Below are 21,523 nucleotides of genomic sequence, written 5' to 3'. Positions count from 1 at the left end.
GAAGACTTTTGAAGTGCAGTTGAAGAAGTTTGTGAATCATATCGTTTAATTGTAATTATTTATTTATTTTTACACCATGCATTTTACCTACATATGTAGGTGGTGCGACAGTCAATGGAACTTCGGGAACAGTAGCGCCTTCTTCTTTAAATATGATTAACTAAAAATCTGTATTTCGGCTAATTACCGAGTTTATAAATATTTAATTAAAATTATCTGGGTGACTCACAAACCTTTTTAATCACGCTTCATAACTCTTTATACAAAATACAAACGATTCCATATAAAAACTTTTATTAATTTATCTATTTCGGCTAAATGCATGGTGTAAAAATAAATAATTAATTACAATTAAACGAATGATTCACAAACTTTTTCAACTGCACTTCAAAAGTCTTCATACGAAATAAAAACGATTTCATATAGAGATTCTTTAAAAAAAACGTTCATTTCCGGCCAAGTACATACGAATAAATCTGTTGTCATTGACTTTGGCCGGCATTCATAAAAGCCGGTATTTATAGGCCGGTATTCATAGAACGGTATTCAGCCGGTTCTCTATATTTAATACCGTTTTAAGTACAATCTTAAGATGTATCATAATTAGATATCGGAGCCGTAATTAGCATCTTGAGACATTACTTAAGACGGTCTTGAAATAAGAACGGACTACGGATACGGGTCTAAAGAAATTTTAATGCTTTTATCAAACGAATTAATACATAAGAATGCTAAACTAACACTTAAAAATATACTCCAAGAATATTTAAGTATAATAAATTAAAGAACATATTCTTAATTCTTTAAAAGAGAACATCTAAAGTTTTAATATTTTAATTTATTTCAATATTATTTTAATTATTTTATTATTTAATTTTATTAGAACTTAAATTTAAGTATTTTTTTTAAATTTATAGATTTATTAATATTTATTAATATTTTTCAGCCACACCGATAAATAAACTTTTATGTACACATTAAAATTCTTTCGTGATGCCAAGTGCCATTAATTATCGATTAATAATGGAACTAATCGCGCCTTCTTATCATTTCAATCATTAGGACATTTAGTTTATAAATAATCGTATAATATAAATCAAAAATATAATATAATATAAATTGTAAAATATAATATTCATTCATTAAATTATTAATAAAATCGTATAATATAAAATCGTATAATATAAATTATTATACGATTTTATTAATAATTTAATGAATGAATAATGAATATATATCAGAAGATCGATCATGTATCTTTTCCCCTAGGACGGAAACGTGAAAAGTTTATCTCTCTCTTTTCAACACCAATAGAAAGAGATAGTTACATGAAACTTTTCACGTTTCCGCTCTAGAGAAAAAGTTACGTGATCGCTACCCCAGGTAGCAAAAAATGTGGAACGCTTCACGATTTTGCGTGTCATCCTTGCGCAGGGGCCATGCTAATCTTCTCTGTATCGTTCCAATTTTAGTATATGTACTGCCGAAGCAAGTACATTACTTCGCCCTTACAATAGGGTTTATATATTGAGTAATACAAACAAGTGTACTAACGAGAAATGAAAAGTTACAAGTTTTCGCCGTCTAACGGCGAAATCGGGCACTACTACTTTTAGATTATATTTTATATAATTATTATATATTATATAAATATATTTATACGTTAATGTTTTCTATATTGTCCCAATTTTATATGTATCGCCGAAGCAAGTACGTTTTCCTCCCCTTTATTTATCTTTGAATTTGGATTATGTGAAAACTTTTCGCCATCGGTAACTATCGATGATCAAAATTACATACATGCAATCATACATTATTGTAATAATCTTTTTTAGATTGCCAAAAAATATATAGGAAACCAAGTCTTGTACTAATATGATAAAAAAATAAAATTTTGCAAAATATATTAATACACTTTATTATGATTTCAAAAGCAATTATCTATAAGTGATCCAAATGACAAAAAATATGAAGTACAAAAATAAATATAATTTGTCACAAAGGTTTTCATGTTGACTCGTGGAGTCTCATAAGTACAGATTGTTCCTAATTACATAATTTTATACATTAATTGTAATGTTATAAAATTTTGATAATAATAACTTTATTGATCTCATTAGTCACAATATATGTTAGGATTACAATTCTAAGTGTTATGGCCACAAAGAAGAAACAACTACTTAGAAATAAGTCGTACTAAATCAAATAAATACAGCAATAAATACCATTTTCACGATATCGCACGACAAATAAACTGTTTCTAAGAATGTCATTGTAATACTGAGAATATAGAAAAATGAGATACTCAGCTTAACAAATTTAATATGTGCGACTATCATTTGGTATATTCATCATATGAAAATTAACCCAGTTTATTAATTCCCCGAAAATGCTGTATATACATTAACAATAACATATACATATTGTCAAATCTAATAGAGTACATACATATCCTTTAAAGTTAAGGGAGATTTACTTTTAATACGGTAAGAGAGATGATCGATCATTACACTTGTCATCTGTCTTTCTAATCGTACGATATAGAAACATTCACACATATGCTGTACCGTTATCTCCAATGACACACGAGACGCTGATAAAAAGTCTTTGGTTATACTTTCTTACAGCAAGAATGGCTCGAAATGTTGGTTTTTGACATTTTTTGTTCTAAGGAAATAAATATCTCTGACATTACTCTTACCCCTTTTTCCTTCTTTATCAACTTGCTTCAGTTTCTAGTTATCCAGGAGAAGGCTTTTAGAATAAAATATGCTATAGTCGCGATATACAGAAGCTTGTCTCTCTGCTGACGATGTAGCATGTCTAGTTCGAGTGCCATCACTCTGCGGTTTAATTTACCTACTTGACGACGTAAGTGCTGAACTTCCTCGCTGGGCGGTAGAGACACGTCGAGAGGATTAAAGGGTGTTTGTTCTCTATGTGAGGATACGACACCAAATAAGAAATAAAATATTTTGCAAAAGATTCTGTTCTAGTAATGTAAAGAGGTCTCTACCTGACGTGTCTTGTTATCTGCGTCTCTGCATTATACGTTTTAGGTGCTACTTCCATTGGCTTTATGATTTCATCGTCATCTTCAAAAAGCTCCTCTTCATCCACCGCCGGGAAGTAATGATTGTCCAGAGTCAAAATTCTCGGAGGTGTCTGTTGACAACGACAAATATTTAATGGCAAACTTATTGACTTGTAAATTTTTTTTTAAATATATTACCTGTACTCTGACTATAGCAGGTTCGGTGCGCATTACAGCATTTTCTAAAACAATCTCTGGCGGTGGTGCCTTGGTACCAACATGCTGCTCTTGTCCTGCAATAGATAAATTTATGTTAGACTATCGCAAACGAGCAAGCGTAATAAAAGATTTCCGTAACAAACGCGAAAGTAGTTTAATCGTTTGAGAATCGTCTCACCGACAACAAGAATCCTTTCTGGCACGTGCATTTCAAGTTTCTCCATAGCAGGTATTTGATTCCACGTAGCTCTATCTGTGATAGCAATATCCTCGTCTGGGTAATCTCCGTTTACACGAATGCTTTTCGGAACTCGCATCCGCGTGTTGATGTCCACAGAAAAGTTTGGATCGTAAAAGTTGTCTATTTCCCCATTAAAATGCGTTGGACTGTGCGTCTTTGACATTATAACTGAAATTGCATTTTTATTATGAAGGCAATCGACTACATAAAATACCAAAGTATAACGTTACAAAAATATAAAAGTGCTGTCACTTTTGACACATTGGCATGTTGAAAAACCGTTTATTACAAAAAATAACGGACAAAATAAGTCCTTTTTTTCAAATGGGACTGTTTACAAATTAATATAATGTGCAAATATTGAACCGTAATATACAATGACAATGCGAGGAAGACAATGGTTCTTGCTGACGCGTTGACCATAGGCCTGTTCGTTTTAGCTAAACTTCTTGCACGGTGTTCATCTTTCCTCTTTTTCTTCTCACGTTGGAGAGAAAAGGAGTAAAGATGAACCGTGCAACAAGTTCGGCTGAAATAGAACAGAACTCATGTCACCTTCATCTCAATTTACAAAATGACAATTGCTCTCTTTAAATAGGTTAATCAGGTGCAACGAAGAAATATTTCCTTGTCAATAAACACATCTCACGCAGACATAGTCGACGAGACCAGAAGTCAGCGTTTCGCGTAGTCCTTTTCTGTTCTTTCTTTTTTCCCTTATCACTCACTCATCCGTGGCGAACGTTAGATTCGCGGTTAGGAGTCATTATCGAGGCTCGGGTCGCTCCGAAATTGTTCGGCATTATATTACCATCCGCAAAGCGATCATAATAGATGCATATTATTAGCGACCAATCGACGAGTGTTGTTACACGAGCACTCCACCGTAAAGAAGAGAATATATTTACCCTCTCGACACCCTGCGGCTCGTTAGATATAAAACCTTCGCTGTCTGAAGTTCGTTACGAAATTTGACGGGTTGAAGTTGAAATTCGAGAACATGGAGCACGACATAGAACGGAGCACCGTTCTGCCTGAAATCGTGACGTCGAACGTCGACGAAATTGAACAACGCGCGAAAATCAGGCGTCATTTGAATTTCAACGCCATATGTTTTGCAACGCTCCCCGTTTACATCACGTCCAAGCTAAATTATAATATTGACGCAACAGGATACGTTGAAAAGAAAAAAAAAGGATCAGTAAATATGATTACAATATGGTCATTAATTTTGAAAAAAATTAAATATAGATAAACACGCTGCGCTGCGGTCTAAAAGTAAGAGCCAATGGCCGCGTTCAGCAGGCACAACTGTTGAGTTCGTCTTATCAACACGCTGCGTTGATTGGTTGGTTCTAAAAGTAAGAGCCAATCACGTTCAACTGCTACTGAGCGGCTTGGTCTGCTGAACGCTACCAATCATATGTTCGATCGCTACTGAGCGGTTTGTTCTGCTGAACGCGCCCAATTACATTTTAGAACGAACCTCACTCACGACTCAGATCTCGAATGATCTCGAATCGAATTGAATCGCGATATCGCGAGGTTCTCTCGCCGGGGATCGATTCATCTCCCGCCAAAACTCATGGGGCCACGCGAGACTGTCACGGAACGAATGCCTCGTGCGTGCTCGTGTTGATAAACGCGATTTACAGGAAGGATAATGGACGATTCGCAAGGTAGGTAGATCACCAAGTGATCGAGAGAATAATATGAGACGGCGGTACAATTTCAACCGAGTATCCCATCGCGATAAATGCATTATATTCGTGAACTGCCCTGAACCTTCAATTTGGATCCTTACCATATCTTTTGTTTACATATACTTCTATAAATGATAACTCAGTAGACAAGCATAATTGAGTATATTCTTATAATTTGAGTTTAATTTGAAAGAACAGTTCTTCCATAAATGATATACAGTTAGAATGCGTTGTACCTATATGACATTGTTATTTTATTACGTATGTACAATTAAGATAATCACTGTAGTCTTATCTTGCTGAACAATGTTTTACTGTTTTAGCGTCTACGTCCGGCAGGTCCAGGCGTCAGAAGGTCGATAAGACTGGTAGACTCTCGGCTCTGGAAAAACTGAAGGAGGCTCGGAGCGGTGGTGGCAAGCGCAAGTACGAGATTGGAGAGTTAGAAAATGTTTACGACGAAGTGGACGAGAAAGAGTACAGTAACACTGTTCTAAAGCGCCAACGGGACGATTGGATAGTCGACGATGGTATAAAGTTCTCATATTTACTGATTATTAAAAAAATGCTTTATTATTAAATTAGATTTAAGTAGATTACATTGAAAAAGTAACTTGCTTAATAGATATATTCTCAGATAGCACAGTGACGTCAAATGACGTATTAATTCCGTCATAATGCCGTCTTAATGACGTTAGAGACGGCATTATGACGGAATTAATACGTCATTTGACGTCATTGTGCTATCTGGATTATAAGAGCATATTTAATTCTGCCTCTCAGAGACATAAAAAGGTATATGTTAAATTTGAATTAAAACATTGAAGGAGAAAGCGGTTATATTGAAGATGGAAGGGAAGTTTTTGATGATGATCTGGATGAGGAGAGCATCCAAGAAGTGAGAAAACAGAGGCCTAACATGACTGGACCTAGAAAAAGAAGAAAGGAAGATGATAAGAAGAAAGGGGATATTCAAAGTATGATTAGGAATATGCCTTCTAAGAAAGATGCTAATGTAACTCAGATCAAAGATGATGATATTTTGGGAGAATTGCTTAGTGAGATTTCTACGAGTAAAAAGACAACAAATAGTCCTAAACCAGGAGGCAGCAAGAACAAATTTTGTCATACGATTCACTCTAACATTACGTAAGTCAATGGATTCTGTTTATACTATGTATGCTTTTTTATATCGAGTTTGTAGAAGTCAACTATAAACGTATACACATTTATTATAGGCAAACATATCAGTCTTCATCTATAAATCTAAAACCGGTTGATAAAGTGATATCTGAAAAGCCGCAGGAAATCGTGTTGGAATCCGTTGAGCAGAATGCAAGTCAGATTATCGAGGAGGAGAATAGCCCTATGGTGGATCTTAGTGAATGTGTCGGAGATGTAAGTTGTCTTATTAGCTTATTTTATTATTTATAAAATAATAAGGTAAACGAAGGTATATATATACAAAATATATTGCAGCTATTTACTATAGATTTTGATGATGGAAGCATGGACATGGATTTCTCATCGTCGGCGAAAAACATTAAATCTCAGAAAAATGGGATAGATGTACAAAAAGCTGCATGTAAAACTTCTGTCAAAAGTATGAAAATCGGTAATGCCGTTGATCTGACGGAAGTAGCACCGCAACTGGTCAAAACAAAAGATGCGGAAAAGGAGGAAGAGGTGTTTAGATTCTATTATCTGGATGCCTACGAAAACCCTTACAAGAATCCTGGAACTGTGTATCTCTTCGGCAAGACTTATGTATCAAGCCACGATACGTACTGTTCGTGTTGCGTTATGGTGAATTCTATACCAAGGAGAATATATGTCTTGCCTAGAAAATATGTATGTATATTTTTTTTAACGTACCTTTTTTTCTCTAATCTATTCGATATGAATGTGCTGGTACTTCTTAATTATTATTAAATCAAATACAGTTTCTTTTTACGTGAATTGCAGATAAAAAACACCGAATCGCAATTAACCACTATGGAGGACGTGTACAAAGAGTTCGATGAGTATGCCAACAAACTGCATATGACGGAGTTTAAGTTGAAAGAAGTGAAGAAGCATTATGCCTTTGAAAAGGAGGGTACACCGAAAACTTCAGACTACTTGGAAATCAGATATAATGCACGCTATCCGGCAATTGATTCTAATTACTCGGGTCTGGCGATAGAACGTGTCTTTGGCACAACAGTGAATGCATTAGAGTTGTTGCTTATAGAACGAAAAATTAAAGGACCTTGCTGGTTAGACATTAAGAATATATCGCCCACTGCAGGACGAGTTGCGTGGTGTCCACAGATAGTATGTAAACGAATTTATCACATAGCAATAAAAAATAAATTTGATACAGTATATTTTATACTACACAATGCAACAGGTGGTTACTTCGGACATGGACAATATATCGCCGTGTTCACAAGAAAAACCTAAGCCACCAATGGTGATAGCGACTCTAAACGTGAGGATGTCTTTGAACGCAAAATTGCAGAATGAAGTAGTAATGGTTGCTGTGTTAATTAATCATAAGTACAATGTCGATAAGGAACCACCAAAGCCGCCTTATGATCGTCAATTTTGCTGTAAGTTTGCTTTTGCGTTGCATTATTTATTAATCGTTTCTTTCATTTTCTTTAATAATTAAATTAACATTTTAAAATGGCAATATTTTTTTTATTCTGTAATTTAGAAACAGAAAAAAGATTTTTAGTTGGCTTAGATAACAAGACACTCATTATTTTATCTTTAAAATACTCTTCTCAGATATTACATTTTTCCATTCGTCTGCCAAGACATTGACAATGTCTTAATGAAGGCTGTGTAATTAATTTGCAATTCTTTATAGTTGTCACACATCCACGAGATACTCCGTGGCCGCGGCAAATTCGTGATGCTTTCCTGAAAGTTCCGAATACCGAAGTAATAAAATGCGAAACTGAAAGCGAGTTACTCGAAGAGTTGTTAACTTTAATGCAGAAAGCGGATCCCGATTTAATAATAGGCTACGACTGCGCATTTCAGTTTGATGTTTTGATGCAGAGAATGTTGACATTAAAAGTATCCAATTGGAACAGAATGGGAAGATTAAAATCAACCACTCCTCCCCTACTTCGGGTAAAATACATAATTCTTAAGTAAATTAAAGTTAAAATAGTAAAATCAGTATGGTATATTTACGTAAAACATTAAAATTATGTTTATATAACTGGCTTATAAATAAGATAATTTCTTTAACATAAAATAACACATTTAATATTTATACAGGGGAAAATAATCCTTAATCAAGCATTCGTTGGTCGCCCAATTTGTGATATACAAGTTTCGGCGAAGGAATTGAACTTAAAAGTCAGAAGTTATGATCTGCAATCACTCTGCAGTGCAGTAAGTCATACGATACTGCGTAATATTGGTATTATATTGTTTATCCGACCAAACAACTTAATTTTGACAAATATTTAGGTATTAAAGACGAAGGAACACGAATGTAAAGAGATCACGCCAGCGGAAACTCTATCGTTCTTCAATACAGCGGACAAAGTGCTAAATCTAATGCATGTGACGTTAAAAGAAGCAAAATACATTATGACTATAGTGATGGATCTCAACGTTATACCGCTCGCGCTTCAAATCACTTGTTTAGCAGGTACATTTCATTATATTTTTCATTTTATTTATAAAATATAATGATGCAATTATAATTTAATTTTGCGAATTGATGAATATAGGTAATATTTTATCAAGGACGCTATTAGGCGGAAGAGCGGAGAGAAACGAATATCTGTTGTTACATGCTTTTAATTTGAAAGATTACATAACGCCGGATAAGAAAATTGAAAAGAAGGGGCGAGGCGATGGTGAGATCTTAATATATTTTTATACATTGTCGTTATTACGAAATTATTATGTGTACTAGGTGTGCTAATGCTAGATATATGTTAGATGGCCCGCGTAGGAAAGCTGCGGCGTATGCTGGAGGCCTCGTACTTGATCCGAAGAAAGGTTTCTACGACAAACTGGTACTGCTGATGGACTTCAATTCCTTGTATCCGAGCATTATACAAGAGTACAATTTGTGTTTCACCACCGTGCCCGGTGCGGCGTATGCCGACGTCGAGGTAATTTTCTTACATGCAAACAATATCGTGAAGTAAATATCTCGACTCTCGACTAAAACGTAATTTGCACGGTGCAGCAATTAAATATTCCCGAGTCAAATCTGGAGCCAGGTGTGATCCCGACGGAGATTCACAAATTAGTCAAAAGCAGACAGCAGATCAAGCAACTCATGAAAGCGCCGAATCTATCGCCAGAACAGAAAATGGATTACCATATCAGGCAAATGGCGTTGAAGCTCACGGCCAATTCCATGTATGGATGTTTGGGGGCGACGCATTGTCGATTTTACGCTAAAGGTCTCGCCGCTCTGATAACGGGTAAGACGCGAAATATTGTATATTTAAAACGCCGATAATATGAAGCATTCACTGTTCTTCAGCCAAGGGTAGGGAGATTCTGGAGGATACGAAGCATTTAGTTGAGAAACTGCAATACGAAGTAATTTATGGCGACACCGATTCTCTGATGATAAATACCAACATTTTGGAATACGATGACGTTTTCTCGATCGGCAGAAAGGTGAGAAGGATATTCCATCGTATAATTTTGTACTAATTCGTATCATTTCCTACATTTATGTTCATTAGCGACATTATAGAACTAAATATTTTCTAGATTATGCGCGAAGTCAACAACCGATACAAGAAAGTTGAATTAGATATCGACGGGGTATTCCGATATCTGTTGCTTTTGCAAAAGAAGAAATACGCTGCAGTTACGATGTCGAAATTACCAAATGGTCAAATACAAATGGCGCAGGAACACAAGGGTCTGGATATTGTGAGGAGAGACTGGTGTCCGTTGGCCTGCGATACTGGAAAGTTAGTAGATATACGTGCTATAATATATTTTCGTAGATTAATTTTATTTAAATTTATTTGAATTATCTTGCTCCTTCTTTTAGAAAAATTTTGGACATACTTCTCTGCGATCACTCGAGCGAAACGCGTTTGGAACAAGTTGTGCAAATTCTGCAGAACGTTGCGAAAAGTGTAAAAGAGAGAACGGCACCACTGTCATCATTTGTTATCACTAAACAACTGTCGAAAAATCCTGATGCGTATCCAGATAAAAAACAATTGTCTCACGTTATGGTGGCACTCAGACTAAATAAAGCAGGTGGTCGGATGTGGAAAGCCGGTGACACACTGCCATACGTTATATGCGAGGTTTCTTTTCATTTTACAATTTTAATTTGCGAATTTTTCGAATAAATTATAGAAATATAAAAATATCTGCGAAAAGATGACAGAAATGAAGATTATTTTAACATTTAGGATGGAACCGATGCAAGCGCGACGGAACGAGCGTATCACATTGACGAAGTGAAGAATAATGAGAAATTAAAGGTGGACGTTAATTATTATCTACTGAGTCAAATATTCCCTGTAGTGTTGCGAATCTGCGACCCAATCGAGGGTATCGACGACGTCTTCTTAGCCAACAATTTAGGTATCTCAGAGTTATTGTAGGCTCTACAAATGGAATAATGCATGATTTTATGTGCCAATTTGTTCGCCAGGTTTACAATATGTTTACAAGCCGAAGACGATAGCTTGCGAGGCAACTCTGAACTTACCGCTGGCTATTAATGATGACAGGTTCAATAATTGTCTTCCTTTGACATTTAAATGTAAAAACGAGCGATGTAATACCGAAATAGTAATTAAGGATACTGTTACAGAATTTGTAAGTGCCTCTTTCTCTCTTCTTTTTATAATTCTTTTTCTTTTACAATCTTATCATATTTTATCATATCTTCTCCAATTAACATTTTTTGTGATGGTTATATTGTTCAATATTTATGTTATTTTTTGCAGCATTCTGGTCGCCAATTAACACTTAGCATGTGTCCCAATCAGGACTGTAAATTACCACCCTGGAAGTACGCAAACGTGATACAGAATGTAATTCAACTTGCCATGAGAAAAGCAATTAGCAAGTATTATAGTGGCTGGTTGGAATGCGAAAATCCACTTTGTTCCAACAGAACGAGACGATTGCCGTTAGATTTCACGAAAAAGTTTCCAGATTGTTCAGTGTGCAAGGACGTTTCCATGAGTCGAGTTGTAAGTTGGTTTATTGAATCAGTTTCACATATATTTTTATTTTGAAACTATACAATATATATACACTTTTGTACGTTTTCAGTATTCTGGAACAGATCTGTACAATCAATTGTACTATTACCATAAAATGTTCGACATTACTCAACCAGCTTACAAACGTAATAATCTCTTTTGCCGCATATTATATTACAATATTTAGAGAAACATAAGAATAATCGTTTCAATTTGTTTTCAGATCTGTTATCTCAATGTCCACGGGATATGATAGCCGCGTACAACACACTGAAAGAAGCAATTGACAGACAATTGAAGCGAAACAAATTCTCATGTGTAAATATCACAGGAATATTCAGCAACGCCGGTACCAATCCCGCGGGAATGTTTGTCAGTGCCGGTTCGCAAGAGGATTTCGACGAACTGGGGGATCTGTCCGACGACACGGATAAAGAAGTTTAATGAGAAACATGCCAATCAGCTAAGGAATAAGATACAAACGAAACACAAAAGATTGCGATTAAGGAAATTTTACGAATTAAGTTATTTTTAAAGTAAGATGATTTCGTCCACGAAATCCGTGTCACACGCGATAAACCAACAGAAGGATGTACTACGTCACATATGGCGGTAATCCGAACTTCTCTGGTTGAAACTTCTCGAGGCTGTCCAAGACCAGGGTCGGTTCGCTCGTATAACGTTTGGGAAGCATCGGGTCCGGCACCATAACGACCTGCATGCCGGCGTTAAGTGCTGCTTTCACGCCGTTCGGCGCATCCTCGAAGACCAGGCACTAAAAAGAAATTTGCTGTCTTGAACACTGTAGATAATTGACTCTTAGATTTCAATCAGCTTTGAAATTACAAGTCTGAATGATGCTTAACCGAAATGATATTCTATAAGCTACACTTGATGATTAAACGACCGTATCCGAAAGTCACGTTACCTTCGAAGGATCCGGATTGTCGGGGAAACGCTTGGCAGCTACGAGAAATATGTCAGGTTCCGGTTTTCCGCGCGCGATTTCGGGATCCGAGCCACCGAGCACTCTGTGATGAAAGAGCTCAAAAAGATCGTGCCAATGCCTCGTTTTCAACTCGTAGTTCTCTCGATCCGAGCCCGTGGCTAACGCAATCGGAATGTTGTTCTCTTTCAGGTGCATCAGTAACCGAACGGCGCCTATTAACACAGTGCACAACGGATTGTATAATTTGTATCAGGAAACCAATCAGAATTACGTAACAACTTAGTCCGATATCAGTGATGTGTTACGATGTTAGAAGAGCATTTACCTGGCATGGGATTGGTATGCGGAAACAACTCCTGATAGATCCCAGTAATCTCTTGCCTGAATTCGTCCGATGTTAATGGTAATTCCAACATTTTAACTATGTATCCGGCAACGTCCTTGCTCTTGAAACCCATTATTTGCGCCTTGTGCTCCCACGTGAACTCCTTGCCATAACGATTGGTGATACGGTTGAAAGCCTTGGAGTACAGATATTCTGTATCTGAAGTAAAAGACAGACAATAAGGACTAATTACGAATCGAATGGTCAGAAAGATATCTGACCGGCCGTCTCGATACCTTACCAAGCAATAAACCGTCCATATCGAAGATGCAGTGCGTGACTTTGTTATATGCGTCGACGGACATTTTGCAGTTTTAAATCCTGGGTCAAAACTTGAAAATCCAGTGTCTTGAGCACAACGACTGCAATAAGATGAAGCAGCGACGATAAACCAAAAGATGATGCTGCAAAACGTATTATTACGTCAACTGCCTTGATTCACCATCATTCATCTATTACTTATCTATCGCCTGTTATTCGCGTGTTAATGCATTTTTCCTTCTTCGTCATGTTAACATCTGGATTACCAAAATTGGTATTTTATATAATAAGACAATTGTTTGATTTCAAGTTTTATAATGAAGGAAACGAAAGCGAAGTATATTTTTTAATGTGCTATAATTCCTTCGAGAACGGTTACTGTAAGTTGTAAAAGATGTATTCAACAAAATAAGAGCGTTTGTTTTTAATATCGCAGAGAATATTAAGGCTGTTCTTGATCTATCATACACATATTTATATTAATTTTTGGGGAAATAACCAAGGAAATAACAGTATATTCTATAGCATTTATTATCATGTAGCATATAGGATGAGCAAAATGTTTTGATATAGAACTGTATGATGTTTTCATGATAAATGTACAAAGGTAATATATTTTATAATAAAAGGTATATAAATATATAACAAGGTATATCATTTTTCATAATAAAAAATATTGTAAGTAGGAATAAAGAAAATATTTATTGCAGGTAATTGCCACGTAAGACACAGAAAAAACAAAATTTAGAAACATTTATTGACTATAATTATGTCAACTACTATTATTAGTAAGGAATATTGATTTTTATAGACTTCTAATTTAAGAGAAAAGTTCTTGAAATAACAAGTGATAAGTACGAGTACGTTCGAGACACCCTATATATATCGTTTTTTTATATCGACCGCAAGCTGAGGGGAAGAAGGGGAGGAATGAGAATGAAACGGTTCGATGCAAACTTTCACGTGGCCGGGTATGGCGCGTGCAAATTCTGATGCACTTGTTCCATGCCTCAAATCTTCATAATTTACCTTTAAAACGTATAAATAAGAAGCGTGATCAGTCAATCCTTTAGCCTTTCGAGCGACGAGAGAGCGCAGGAGAGAGAGAATTAAATCTCTCGACAGATCAAACGGAGTTGCAAGTAGTACCGAGATGATCGGGTTATCCCGGCAATGGTGAGAGAAGGAGCTTTACTATCCAGTTCTACCTGACGTCTCGATTCGCACGTGACATCGCGAATCTTGAATCACCAGTAATCACACCGGCTGCTTTTGCCGCTGAAACTGGCCGAAACCGGCTGCAAACGCACTACTTATGAATGTTTCGTCGCTATACTGTTGGCTGTCACGGGTCTGACGGGTCACCAGATGATCCGCGGCGCCTCGTCGGCGAGCTTGCGCAACGGAATCCTCACTTGCCGCGTGCCGCGTGCAATCGGATCGGAGGAAACGTGTCTCATGCCCGGCCGTTCTAGACTGGAGGATGATCTTACTCGCGACTCATCTTAGTGAGTAGTGTAGACGCTGGTAAAAATCACGGATAATCAATGATTTTTATCCATTTACACTACTCACTAGGATGAGCCGCGAGTATTCATCCTCCAGTCTAGAACGGGCATCTGGAATACACGATCTGTCACGATCTTCGGTTTTGGATGCAAATGACACCGAGATGAATTTTCTTTGGATGACCTCGACCAAACTCCGATTAACTACTTAATGTAGTAATCAAGTGATCCTTGAGACTGTTTTGTTCATACGAATAGAATTAATTAACTTGTTGTCGTTTGTGACATATATATGGAGAAAGATTAGATTATAAGAACGACGATTATGTAATTCAGGAATATTATTGTTATGAGTAATGTTGTCGATTGATTTAGGAGGACTTCGAAGAAACTCCAATTAAACGGCGATTAATTCAACCGACGGAATTACTTGTTAAATTTCACTTGTAAATTATTTCACTTAAATTATATAATTTGCCGAATCTATTTCGTCCATGTATTAAACAAAAAATTAATTAGTCTATCCATTGACAAAATAATATCCCAGGTAGCAGAGTGACGTCAAATGACGTATTAATTCCGTCTTAATACGTCTTTAATGTCATTAAAAGACGTCTTTAGATGTCATCTTGCTACCTGGGATAGGTATAATATTGCTTGACAAGTTAATCGCCGATTAAGTTACTCGGAGTTTAGTCGAAATCGTCTTTATTATAATTAAGTTGATTGAAGTTCGAAGACATCTTTAGGACTTTTCGCGCAGCAGCATTTTATTTTCTTTCTGTAGTTTGATGGACGTCCGCCCCAGAAGCAGATATTTTCTCTTGCGATCGAAAGAATTGCTCCGGAGGTGAATGCAAGTCACGAGCATCCTATTTCCGCGGGAAGGACCAATACAAAAGACAATTCGTCGCTGCTGCGAGTCGAGGCGCGGAATGATTCTTCTTGATTAATGAATCTCTACTCTGCAGGATTACAGCGTACTACGATTTTCAGGGTTTTAATTAGATTGATAAGATTGATGAAACTCAAAAGATTCAAAAACGAGAACCGTTCGCGATGGAAGTTCGACCAGGATTTAAAATAACGTAATAGACGATTTGAAATTAATAACGTATAAAGATAAACAAATTATTTTCCACTCGATTGATTTTATTCATTTATTACATTATAAATTATAGGTTTAGAGACTTTAATGAGCAAGAAGACGCTTATAGCTATTTCAACATTGACTTTTTGAAGAAAGAGATTCCGGAGATTCCTAAGAGAAGGAAGAGAGACGAAATGCGACGAAATGATTCCGGAGACTTTTCGCCGAGGATCGAGAATCAACTTGTGGAGCGTGGTGACGCATGCGCGAGTCGCTCCGTTTTTTGTAACTGTATACGTGGTGCCCGCCGCACACAGGCCGCACGCACAATAACGTCGTGGTTACACCGTGTGTTTGAGGGTAAACGAAAGAAAAAGTGTCCTTGGTGCCGACACGTCGAATTTATCATGACGAGACCCGACAGTTCGTCGAGTGGCAACGTACGCTTTGCGTGAAACGCACAACGGTGATCATGGATCAGCTGGTTATCTTGGTATCGCTGATGCACCTGGTATTCTGCCCGTTTACGAAAGTCGAGGAGAGCTTCAACCTGCAGGCGATGCACGATATCCTCTATCACGGTGCCAATTTAACGGAGGTAATGACTGAAACATTAAACGACAATCGGGTTGTCCGACTCGATGGAGGACACCGAGTTGCTCGACGATCGTTGTCCGTCCCGGCCGACTGTCGTGATCGAGCAGCCAGCACGTAAAAAGTGCCGCATTATATATTTAGTACCAGATAGGTACGCGTATTTATAAACTCGCGATCAGCTGATGCCGCCCCTAATTCATTTATGATGCATTAACGGACACATTCTTATTTTTTGACATTTATTTAAATACTGTGCCTTTTCTGCTATGAATATCTCTATTAAACACCTGATCTGTATACATAGTTTGCGTATGTACGTACGATTCGACAGAGAAAAAGGTTGAAGATCTTTAATACCTTATTGTATTTATAAATAAAAAATGTTCAGATAGGTTAACGTAGGTCAGCTTTGTCTTTAGGTCTGAGAGACAAAATAAAGATATACTTTTATTGCAAGTCAGATCACTCGGATATAATTTCCCGCTTAGCGTCACAAAACATTTTTAATTAACAAATCATATTTTTGTTATTTTTCTAGTATGATCATCATGAATTTCCTGGAGTCGTGCCACGTTCTTTTTTAGGGCCTATTGTCATATCTGGTCTTGCTTCACCATTGGTGGCAGGTATTAATTACCTGAAGTTCAATAAATTTTTTGCTCAGTATGTGGGTAAGTAATTTTTAGGTATAATAATAATTTCACATATTTTTGTAAAATAAAGAGTTTAACATTAGTTTTTTTTTTATTTTTAGTAAGAGCAATATTGGGATTATTGGTAATAAGTACATTGAAGTTATACAGGCACGCTTTACAAAGAATCTTTGGGCTGCAGTTCGCAGGGTGGTTTGTGCTCATAACTGTGTCGCAGTATCATTTTATGTACTATCTTAGTCGTCCACTGCCAAATATAATGGCTATGCCTTTAGGTAATAAAGTAAAACTCTTTATATATGTATATGTATGCATTTTTGATAATTGAAGAGCTTATATTTCAGTACTTTAAATTTTAAAATGTTTTAACTCATATAATTTCACATTATTTATATTATTAATTACACGTGTTCTTTTTAATTAATGGGACTGATATTGTAGTATTAGTGGCCTTATTTGGATGGCTGAGGCAAAAGCATGTGTTGTTTATCTGGTCGTCGGCTGCAGCAATAATAATATTCAGAGCAGAACTCGCCGTACTTTTGGGATTATTCCTTTTATACGATATAGCGAGCCAGAAACTTTCTATACAAAGGTATTTACATATTATGTCATGGACCATTGATTCCTAATATGGCTGTAAGATTACAAACAGAGATGATTAAAATCATCAAGGGGTCTTCTGCAAAACTGCACAGATTTGTAAGCTTTTAAGTTAAATCTCTAAATGTTATGTGTATTAAATACATTAACATGAAAGTATCTTTGGATCTTCATCGAGACGAAAGACCGATTACAGTTTTATATCATTAAAAAATATCTAATCTTTTATACGATTCCTTTCCAAATTACTTTGCTTATTATACAATAATGTTTTATAATAATTTTTAGACTACTTAAAATTGCGGTTCCAGCTGGGGTATTGTTCTTAGCCCTTACTATTACTATAGATTCGATATTTTGGAGACGGTTAGTGTGGCCAGAAGGCGAAGTGTTTTATTTCAACACTATTCTTAATAAGAGCAGCGAATGGGGCGTATCCTTTTCAGACACAACAAACTTTTCCGTTAAGGATTCTCAATATCTCGGATGGTAAATCTTGGATTGTAAAATCAGAAAAAATTGTTTTCGATCTATCAAATAACGAAATATGATTGGTTACTTACAGCACTTTTTCAAATTTCTGGTCATAATATGTGGCCACCTACCATAAATTCTCAAACATGCACTTTTAATTGAGATATTGGAGATCCTTGAACAGATATTTGTAATCTTTCAATATATAAATCAGTACGTAAATGAACTTGACATATGAATAGACATCACCATTTTTATGGTACTTTTATTCAGCATTGCCGAGAGGTCTAGCACTTTCATATTTTCTAATTCCCTTTGGGATGATCTGGGATGCTAGAGTTCGCCTGCTTACTGTTCCAGCTATCATATTCATCCTAATATTTTCATTTTTACCACACAAGGAATTGAGATTCATAATATACGTATTTCCACTGTTGAATATTGGCGCAGCTGCTGCTTGCCACAGAATGTAAGTATATGTTTCATTTTAATTATAGTTTGATTAATTTTCCATCAGTAATTCTAATTTACCAAAATAATTGTTTAAAATGTATTTATAATTGTAAGGATTACGAAATTACAATTATTATTATTATTATTATTATGCTTTCTGCTCTTAAGATATAAAGAAAAATCTATATTTTTTCAATAATTAAATATATATATTTTTTGTTCCTTTATCAATAAAATACTCTAGAATTTAATTATAGAGATCAGATTATAGCTGCTGATGGCGAATTAAGCTTCCGATTATGAATCTTTATAATTATATATAATGTAATAATTTAAAAACTATTTCTTGTTGGAAATTAGATGGGAAAACAGAGCAAAAACGTGGTTGAATGGTTTTCTAGCGATATTAGTCTTTGGTCATCTTGTATTGAATGCTATATTCTCCATGTTTCTACTATGCGTGGCTAGCTCTAATTATCCTGGAGGATTGGCAATCGCTAAGTTACACAGACTTGAGAGAGACTCAATCGAACCAGTACATGTGCATATTGATGTGTTTACCGCACAAACCGGGGTATCAAGATTTACACAGACCAATGCTTCTTGGATGTAAGTTATTTTGCCTGTAACAAGTTCCTTACTGTCTGCGTCATGGTACTTTTTAATAGAAAAAACACTTATTACAGTTATTCAAAACAAGAGAACCTCACTACCGATGATCCTGAAATGCTACAGTTTACTCATCTCTTGATGGAAGCAAGAAGCAAGTATTCTCCGAATATAAAGCCCTATCTAAGAACTCATGATATTATTGATTCTACCGATGGATTTTCGCATATAACATTAAATCACAACATGCTACCGCTTATTACTATTAGGATTAAAACGAAGCCAAGTATATTTATTATGAAAAGAAAATCGAATATCAAATATGATCCTAATAAAGCAAAATCAAGGTCTTCTGTAAAGATGGATTTTGGAAACCAGGTAAATGATACAGAAAACATGAAATTGAACACGTCACTTGAAGAGGAAGTAGTTGACAAACTTGTGGAGTCAATAGAAAAACTTGAGAAGGTCGAAGAAACTATTGAGCCAAATTTTTCAGATATCGAAGTTGAAACTGAAAATGATACAATGGAGAAAAAAGTAGAAATGTTTAATGATTTGCCAGACGATAACGTGACATCTATGGAAAGTACTACATGGGAAGATGTTTCTGATATTAGTGATGTAAAACCTGATGAAAAAACGAAGATTGAAGAAGAAAATATCATTAAGGGAAAATCTAAAAACGGTGTAAATCTACGTCAAGAAACTCAAGGTGTTAAGGAAACTGTTAAAAAAATGATTCAAGAAAAGAAGCTAGAAGCCAAACAGAGAAGAGAAGTCAACGATGAACAAAAAAATATAGAACTTTCAATAAAACCAATGAAGAAGAAAGGAGTAACAGCGGAGATGGTAAAAGGGATAGAAATATTGAAACAGGAGTTAAAAGAACCATCACTTACAGATAAAACATCAACAATGAGAGAAGAACCTAAGATCGTGAAAGAGCATATGAAAGATGATGAATTTAGTATACAGAAGCCAGTTGTTACACAAAAGAAAGGTAAAATCAAGTTAATAAAATCAGGTAATCTAGAACAAACTGAAGATACAGTGGAAGAAGAAAATGAAATTGTAGATATAAAAGTAGATGCGAGAAAGATTGCAAACTCGCAAGATAAAATTGACGTAGAGTTATCTGAGACAGAAGTTGTACAAGAAGAGGATAAAGAAGAAAATGCCAAGATAAATGTAAGAGAAAGCATAAGGAATATAATAAATCAGTTTAAGGAATTTGAGAAAGATTTCATACATGATGATACTGATACAATGGCATCAACAAATGATACAAAACGTATGGAGAGCGATTCGCACATGGCGGAGGAAATGGATTATTCTGTGGAAAGTAATGGTCAACTGATGGTAAAAGATGCTAGAGAAAGTCTTAAGGAAATAATAGATCAATTTAAGTACATTAAGCACGAATTAACCTCGGAGGAAGACGATCAATTCGATGAAATCGCAGCTAAATATATGGAACGGCCAATCGCTGAGACATTATTACAATTCAGCGAAGCTCTAAAGGTTTTAATACAACGAAGAAAAAAGACATCGCCGAAGGAACGTGCAGCCAACATGCATAATAACAAATATATATCAGAAAATCATAGAAAATCGATTGCAGAGGAAACCAATGTAAATCCAAATAATATAAATATTAGTGGAAAAGAAAGTTCACAGAAAAATAGCAAAATTAGAGATGAATTATAAGAAACTTTATTAAATAATGTTTCATAAGTAACTTTATTAAATGTTACTAGCGGAACAAGTGTGTAATATTGTAACATAATGTAAATACGTTTTTCTGTGATATAAAAAAATATTGTATTATTTAATATGTAATATGCTCGCGCTATCAATATGGAAAGTATAAAATTGACTTTCCCATACTTATGTACGATATTTACGATAGCTTGAAAATAGTTTGAAGGAAATACTGTACAATTTTGCATACTACACTCATATCAAATATGATTGAATTTTCACGGAGCGCAAAATTATCAAGAGACATTAATATAATTACGCCAAAATATTAATCTATGTACAGAAGAATATGCCTTATAGTCATTTTTTGACTTTATTTATAATTACATTTTTATTTGTTACGTCTTAAATTATAATTACGGACATGTAAATACGTCCACAAGTTGTAAACATTAAACTGATATGAGCTGTTGCCTGTTTACGTCGACTTTTGCATTTAGTGTTGCTTATTTTGAACATAGAAGTTTCCAATTTTGATATGCCGCATCTCGCTTGTAGCAAACCAAAAATTAAATTTAAAATGATATAAATTATAAATCTCCAAGTTCCACGAAATTCATTATACAATATTTAACAGACTGATGGAATAATATCGACATCTGCAGCGTATAATCGAGTGCCTTATTAAATCTCTTCCAAAATTAGGAGCGGTATTAAATATAAATAATGTACGTAAATGCATGACATATGTAGTCGTGTGTATGTTTGTATGCGTGCGTAATATACCAGATGTATTGATGTTTTACATAAAGTGAAATTGTTTAATATTCT

At 35.4% G+C, this 21,523-nt stretch overlaps 4 protein-coding genes and 1 non-coding gene across 8 annotated transcripts; 2 read left to right on the top strand and 3 right to left on the bottom strand.

Moving 5' to 3' along the window:
• Positions 1-1,389: 1,389 nt before the first annotated feature.
• On the bottom strand, positions 1,390-1,496 carry LOC139810842 (U6 spliceosomal RNA). Its single transcript, XR_011731497.1, has one exon. It is a non-coding gene; the product is annotated as a U6 spliceosomal RNA (small nuclear RNA).
• A 406-nt stretch (positions 1,497-1,902) lies between these two features.
• On the bottom strand, positions 1,903-4,560 carry Tango11 (transport and golgi organization 11). 3 transcript variants are annotated; one of them, XM_071774327.1, is made up of 5 exons: positions 4,403-4,560; positions 3,432-3,662; positions 3,233-3,327; positions 3,017-3,165; positions 1,903-2,936 (listed from the first exon to the last, which is right to left on the bottom strand). In XM_071774327.1, exons 2-5 carry the CDS (start codon positions 3,655-3,657, stop codon positions 2,729-2,731), a joined length of 678 nt encoding a protein of 225 aa, XP_071630428.1. In that variant the 5' UTR covers positions 3,658-3,662; positions 4,403-4,560; the 3' UTR covers positions 1,903-2,728. The 3 variants fall into 3 exon arrangements, with proteins under 3 accessions (XP_071630428.1, XP_071630430.1, XP_071630427.1); XM_071774329.1 differs by lacking the exon at positions 4,403-4,560 and adding an exon at positions 4,150-4,395; XM_071774326.1 differs by lacking the exon at positions 4,403-4,560 and adding an exon at positions 4,144-4,394.
• A 453-nt stretch (positions 4,561-5,013) lies between these two features.
• Dnapol-alpha180 (DNA polymerase alpha catalytic subunit) lies at positions 5,014-13,157 on the top strand. 2 transcript variants are annotated; one of them, XM_071774380.1, is made up of 21 exons: positions 5,014-5,173; positions 5,521-5,727; positions 6,025-6,346; positions 6,436-6,595; positions 6,677-7,048; positions 7,163-7,513; positions 7,590-7,791; positions 8,055-8,323; positions 8,474-8,590; positions 8,669-8,852; positions 8,935-9,063; positions 9,149-9,324; positions 9,402-9,642; positions 9,705-9,844; positions 9,941-10,146; positions 10,230-10,494; positions 10,603-10,777; positions 10,848-11,014; positions 11,146-11,394; positions 11,477-11,552; positions 11,630-13,157. In XM_071774380.1, the coding sequence occupies exons 1-21, from the start codon at positions 5,158-5,160 to the stop codon at positions 11,848-11,850; spliced, it is 4,245 nt and encodes a 1,414-aa protein (XP_071630481.1). In that variant the 5' UTR covers positions 5,014-5,157; the 3' UTR covers positions 11,851-13,157. The 2 variants fall into 2 exon arrangements, with proteins under 2 accessions (XP_071630481.1, XP_071630482.1); XM_071774381.1 differs by lacking the exons at positions 5,014-5,173; positions 5,521-5,727 and having other exon boundaries at positions 6,208-6,346; positions 6,497-6,595.
• On the bottom strand, positions 11,388-14,488 carry LOC139810648 (pseudouridine-5'-phosphatase). The gene is made up of 5 exons (XM_071774386.1): positions 14,031-14,488; positions 12,982-13,144; positions 12,681-12,899; positions 12,335-12,567; positions 11,388-12,181 (listed from the first exon to the last, which is right to left on the bottom strand). Exons 2-5 carry the CDS (start codon positions 13,043-13,045, stop codon positions 12,002-12,004), a joined length of 696 nt encoding a protein of 231 aa, XP_071630487.1. The 5' UTR covers positions 13,046-13,144; positions 14,031-14,488; the 3' UTR covers positions 11,388-12,001.
• Positions 14,489-15,724: 1,236 nt separating this feature from the next.
• Alg12 (Alg12 alpha-1,6-mannosyltransferase) lies at positions 15,725-21,519 on the top strand. Its single transcript, XM_071774382.1, has 8 exons — positions 15,725-16,197; positions 16,735-16,867; positions 16,951-17,124; positions 17,291-17,444; positions 17,741-17,885; positions 18,169-18,395; positions 18,740-18,988; positions 19,066-21,519. Exons 1-8 carry the CDS (start codon positions 16,072-16,074, stop codon positions 20,696-20,698), a joined length of 2,841 nt encoding a protein of 946 aa, XP_071630483.1. The 5' UTR covers positions 15,725-16,071; the 3' UTR covers positions 20,699-21,519.
• Positions 21,520-21,523: the final 4 nt, after the last annotated feature.

This window comes from Temnothorax longispinosus, chromosome 3, assembly GCF_030848805.1.
Source record: "Temnothorax longispinosus isolate EJ_2023e chromosome 3, Tlon_JGU_v1, whole genome shotgun sequence".
NCBI lineage: Eukaryota > Metazoa > Arthropoda > Insecta > Hymenoptera > Formicidae > Temnothorax > Temnothorax longispinosus.
The sequence above is the reverse complement of the archived record's forward strand: the minus strand, read 5'-3'. Positions and strand labels throughout refer to the sequence as shown.

Coding starts and splice junctions, on each gene's coding strand:
- Tango11 (XM_071774327.1), bottom strand. CDS start 3,657: ATGTCAAAGACGCACAGTCCAACGCATTTTAATGGGGAAATAGACAAC. Junction 3,166..3,232: donor CTGCTATAGTCAGAGTACAG/GTAATATATTTA, acceptor CGTTGTCAACAG/ACACCTCCGAGAATTTTGAC. Junction 2,937..3,016: donor CAGATAACAAGACACGTCAG/GTAGAGACCTCT, acceptor ATCCTCACATAG/AGAACAAACACCCTTTAATC.
- Dnapol-alpha180 (XM_071774380.1), top strand. Junction 6,347..6,435: donor ACGATTCACTCTAACATTAC/GTAAGTCAATGG, acceptor CATTTATTATAG/GCAAACATATCAGTCTTCAT. Junction 10,147..10,229: donor TTGGCCTGCGATACTGGAAA/GTTAGTAGATAT, acceptor TCCTTCTTTTAG/AAAAATTTTGGACATACTTC.
- LOC139810648 (XM_071774386.1), bottom strand. CDS start 13,045: ATGTCCGTCGACGCATATAACAAAGTCACGCACTGCATCTTCGATATG. Junction 12,568..12,680: donor GCATACCAATCCCATGCCAG/GTAAATGCTCTT, acceptor CTGTGTTAATAG/GCGCCGTTCGGTTACTGATG. Junction 12,182..12,334: donor ACAATCCGGATCCTTCGAAG/GTAACGTGACTT, acceptor ATTTCTTTTTAG/TGCCTGGTCTTCGAGGATGC.
- Alg12 (XM_071774382.1), top strand. CDS start 16,072: ATGGATCAGCTGGTTATCTTGGTATCGCTGATGCACCTGGTATTCTGC. Junction 17,445..17,740: donor CAGAAACTTTCTATACAAAG/GTATTTACATAT, acceptor AATAATTTTTAG/ACTACTTAAAATTGCGGTTC. Junction 17,886..18,168: donor ATAAGAGCAGCGAATGGGGC/GTATCCTTTTCA, acceptor ACATATGAATAG/ACATCACCATTTTTATGGTA.